The sequence below is a fragment of the Helianthus annuus genome, chromosome 13 (assembly GCF_002127325.2).
Source record: "Helianthus annuus cultivar XRQ/B chromosome 13, HanXRQr2.0-SUNRISE, whole genome shotgun sequence".
NCBI classification, from domain to species: Eukaryota; Viridiplantae; Streptophyta; class Magnoliopsida; order Asterales; family Asteraceae; genus Helianthus; species Helianthus annuus.
This window is the reverse complement of record NC_035445.2, coordinates 143,214,521-143,219,583: the sequence shown is the minus strand read 5'-3', so window position 1 is coordinate 143,219,583 and position 5,063 is coordinate 143,214,521. Positions and strand designations below refer to the sequence as shown.

General features: G+C 43.2%; 1 protein-coding gene across 1 annotated transcript; it reads left to right on the top strand.

Annotated features, from left to right (window-relative positions):
- Window positions 1-875: 875 nt before the first annotated feature.
- Window positions 876-2,147, top strand: LOC110901875 (extensin-like). The gene has a single exon (XM_022148639.1). It carries the CDS (start codon window positions 876-878, stop codon window positions 2,145-2,147), a length of 1,272 nt encoding a protein of 423 aa, XP_022004331.1.
- Window positions 2,148-5,063: the final 2,916 nt, after the last annotated feature.

The window sequence follows — 5,063 nt, the reverse complement described above, 5'->3', positions numbered from 1 at the left end:
AAATTTATTGAGATGCCTTGTTTTGAATGTGTTTTGCTTAAAGCCTTTGGGAGGTTAATGACCATGTCCCGGATATCCTCGGCATTATCTTACGAGATAGCCACGACCTGAGCACGGGGTGTAGGCGTACACCCGTCAGTGTATAACTCTATATTGTGGTGTGTCTATTAATCTTTAACCCGGTCTACGGATCGGGCTACTGAACGCATAAGTAACATGTAAATCCCTTACAAGATTATTATAAATAATTATCCTAAGTTATAAAAATATTTTTATGCCATGTGCATTTAAATCAATTTTCAACCGTTTTCAAAATGAGTCAGTTAAATTGTATTTACCAGTGTAAACTGATGTATTTTTCCCAAAAGGTTAAGTGCAGGTACTACACGTAATAGGTTGGCTGTCTTCTAGAGCGTCCACAATAAGTTTCGCAAGCTTGGATGACAATAAATCTGTTGAACATTATCTTATTTTATTTTGATCCGCCTGTGGATCCGTTTCAACTATTAGTGATATGATATTACACTTTATTAAAGTTGAAATGAATCTATCTTTGCTTCCGCTGTGCATTTATTTATATTGTGTTGTTTGTCTATGATGATGCCAACTACGTCACTATACTCTCCACCGGGCCCACCGGTGACACGTGGAAATTAGGGGTGTGACAGGTTGGTATCAGAGCCAACTCTGAGTGAATTAAAAACTAGCCTTTTGTGTTTGATCTCAGTTACACAATTGCACATTCCTCGATTCTCGAGTCTAGACAAAGAACTTAGGAAATATCCAAAATTTGTTTTATTCTCTAACCTTGTCTTATATATATTTTGTTATGTCACTTGTTTGATTTTTGACAGGTTCACAAAATGCCGCCACGTATGAGAGGAAGAGGAAGGGGACAAGGAGCATATGTAGCCCCAAACGACCATGAAGCCGGACCTTCGCACAGGCGAACACCTTCAGGCTCCCATAACACAGATGCTCAAAATCTGTGGAGGTCTTTTACTGAACCCGCAAGGCACTCGGTTTCACAGAGTACCTCACCTTCTATTCCACACTCCTTTGGGCCTCAATCAGAAAATGAGCCCCACAACTCTCACCAGTCCTATATTCCTCTCCAAGGACACCAATCACCCTTTGACCACCCATCACCTGTTTTCCAAGGCCTGTTCAAGCCTGCTGACTACCTTGATATGCCTATGGGTTTTAACCCACTTGGACCAGAAGACCATTTCCCTGGCGACAATGCGACGGAGGTCGATGAAGATACCGATCCCTCAATGCCACCATCTGGAACTCCGAACCACCCTATCGAGATTTCTAATGGGTCACCATTTGTGGGATCACCATACAATGGTCCCGACAGCTTTGAGGTGAGATTCAGGCAGCATGACTGGGTATCTACCCCTAGTTACCATAACTCTCCCCTGCACCAGCCACAACACACCTCTCCCTTGCACCTCCAGCAACAGCAGCCACAGCAGCAGCAAAATCCTTCTGAGGATTTCCGGCGTGATGAGGTCACTCCACCGCCGCCACCACCTCCGGTTTTGCCTCCTCCGCCTCCAAGGCGAAGAGGAAGGAACGCACGGATGCCCACACGAGGGGAAATACGCATCGGCACCCCTCCACATTCAGGTAGCAGCCGATACTCGCCACTTCATGAAGAACCAGAGATGGGAGAATCTTCACACCCCGTCTCAGAAGTAACTTCTGCACCAATCGCGCCACCACCACCACAGGATTTTGGAAACCCAATTCCTGCTTATACTAGCGCGGCAGCATATAATCCTTTCAAGCAGACTTTTCCCCCAGGTTATAACTTTACAGAGGATCCCTACTGGGTAGCTGCGAACTACAACTCTCTCAATCCGGAAGGTACTTTTGGAGGTCCCTGGGCTACGGGACAATCGACCTATGGATACCCATCATATGGATATCAGCAGCCGCAGCCTCCTCAACCACCGCAATATCCGCTACCACCGCCGGCACCGATGATGTCGCCGCCACAAGTTCAAGAAATCCTTCAAGGGATAAATGATGTGCGACGTGAGATGCGGCATGAGTTACGGGAAGAGCGTCGGCATAATCGTGGGATGTTTAAGAAGATGGTGGATTTAATCATGGGAAAAAGCAAGAAGGACTACTAAATCCTTTGTTTGCTAATTATTTAATCATGTCCCTGCGAGGACATTTATTTCTGTACTCTGCCCCTGCGTGGGCATATTTTTCCTTTCTGTTCTACCCCTGCGTGGGTTTGTTTGTTTCTGTTTGACCCCTGTGTGGGTTTGTTTGTTAGTTTAGCCCCTGCGTGGGTATGTTATTTGGGTAAAAGTTCCGTTTAGGGCAAACCCTTGTTAGTTAATTTTATTTGAAATGGTTAATTTAAGTTTTTCATTTTTAAATTATATGCATAAATATAATACACGAATAAATGAAAAATAGCAATTATTATTTTAATTTACCATTTTAATAATAAGAATCTTAAAAAGAGTAAAACCTAGCTTGAATGTCATATTAAAGACCTAGCCAATATGGTAGAACCTGTTTAAAAGATTCAAATCTCTGTTAGCATCTGTAAACATGTTAACATTCTTGGTTAGTGTGATCCGCAAAATCACACATGTCACCCTTTTAATAAATTATCCAAATTTATATTATATATATATATATATATATATATATCTAATTGTGACGTAATGCCTACGGGTTATAATTAATGTCATATAAAACAAAAAGACAGCCGTGGTTTATAAACCCCCTGCCAAGAAAAGGATTGATTGTTTTAATTATTCAATTTTAATCCTATAGAATCTAGATTCAAATTTAGAAATTTGTCCAAGTGACTAGGCCTATTGTCCCAACATATATTTCATTCTAGGGTAAAGTAACTAATAAAAAGTCCCGAATGAAACTAATTAACTAATATGGCTCTTATTTACCATGGTTAATAAATCATCAAGAACGATAATACTGTTTAGGCTTCTAAATAGACCTTGTCCTTACTTTTATGTAGCACCTAAAGCCACATGGCTAAGTCTGAAGAAGTAAACAGTCATCCAGAGGAAGGCCCAGATAACACTAGAATACATATAACTGGTGCGGAGCTACAAGCATTAGTAGAAAATGCTGTTGCCAAAGCCATTGAAAGGCAATACAGTGAACCAAATAGGACCCGAAGTAGGACCCGGTCCGCGCCACATCCCAAGACCAAGGATCATTCGGAGGCTCATACCAAACCGCCCTCTAAGAATGATGCACCTAAGAAAGATGAGCTCAAGAAGGATGATGAGCGACATTCATCCAACCAAAACAGTATCCCGTCAAGGAAGGTCGAGCATAAGCCAGAACCGTGTGATAAGTCATGTACATACAAATACTTCGTCTCATGTAAACCCCGGGACTTTACTGGGGAGAAGGGAGCGGTTGACTGCATGACCTAGTTGGACGAAATGGATACAGTGGTAGATATCAGCGGGTGTGCTGATCGGGATGTAGTGAAGTACGTATCCCAATCGTTCAAAGGGGACGCACTAGCATGGTGGAAATCTCTCTTATAAGCTGCCGGAAAGGCCACACTTTACAGTATGTCATGGGATCAGTTCGTAGCCCTTATTAAAGAGAATTTTTGCCCACAACATGAAGTAGAAAGGATCGAGTCAGACTTCGTATCTTTGGTGATGAAAAATCTAGACTGCCAGGCATACCTCACCACTTTCAATACCCTATCTAGGTTGGTTCCATACTTGGTAACCCCAGAGCCGAAAAGGATTGCCCGTTTCATTGGGGGTTTGGCCCTTGAGATTAAGGCAAGTGTTAAGGCATCGAGGCCTACAACGTTCAGATCAGTAGCTGATCTATCTCTCTCTCTCTCACCCAGGACGTAGTCAGGTTGAGAGCACTTAGGAACTCGGAAGAGAATAAGAGGAAGCGTGAGGACGATACCTCACGGAGATCGGAGAAGAGACACCGAGGGAATAACGACCACAGGAAAGGGTCGGGATTTAAGAGAGATGGGCAACAATCAGGGGATAAGCCCAAATGCAAAACCTGCAAGAAGAATCATTTTGGGAAATGTCGCTTAGAGTCGAAATCGCAGTCCCACACGAGACCCTGTGGAATCTGCAAATCTACTGATCATACGACTTTGAAGTGTAAGGGTCTGAAGGATGCAACATGTTACGGTTGCAACGAGAAGGGGCACATAAAGTCTAATTGCCCAAAGAACGCTAAGAAAGCCGATGATGGAAAGAAGACCAATGCAAGAGTCTTCAAGATGGACGCTAAGGAAGCTGTTCAAGATGACAACGTGATTACAGGTACCTTTCTTGTAAACGATATTTTTGCTAGAGTATTGTTTGATTCTGGAGCAGATAAGTCTTTTGTAGATAATAAGTTCTGTGAATTGTTGAAATTGCCTGTAAAGGCCTTAAGTGTGAAGTATGAGGTGGAATTAGCTGATGGAACCATAGAAACCGCCTCAACTGTTTTAGATGGATGTGCTATATCCATTAGGAATCACTCTTTTCCATTATCCTTACTTCCCTTTAAGCTAGCCGGTTTTGACGTAGTGATAGGTATGGATTGGTTGTCACATAACCAAGCCCAGATTCTATGCAACAGAAAGCAAGTAGTAGTTAAAACTCCGTCAGGTGAGTCACTCACTATCCAAGGAGATACCCAGCATGGGTTGCCTGAGCAGGTGTCCATGCTCAAGGCATCCAGATGTCTGCAGAAGGGTTGTGTCATTTACATGGCACAAGTTACTGTTGATGAGCCAAAGCCAAAGATTGAGGATATCCCTATCATTTCGGATTACCCTGAAGTTTTCCCGGACGAACTACCTGGCTTACCGCCAGATAGGCAAGTGGAGTTTCGAATTGACATCATTCCGGGTGCGGCGCCAGTAGCGAGAGCACCATATAGGTTGGCACCAACGGAGATGAAGGAGTTAAGGACGCAGTTAGATGATCTGTTAGCTAAAGGTTTTATTAGACCTAGCTCGTCTCCTTGGGGAGCGCCGATTTTGTTTGTCAAAAAGAAGGATGGATCGATGCGTCTGTGCA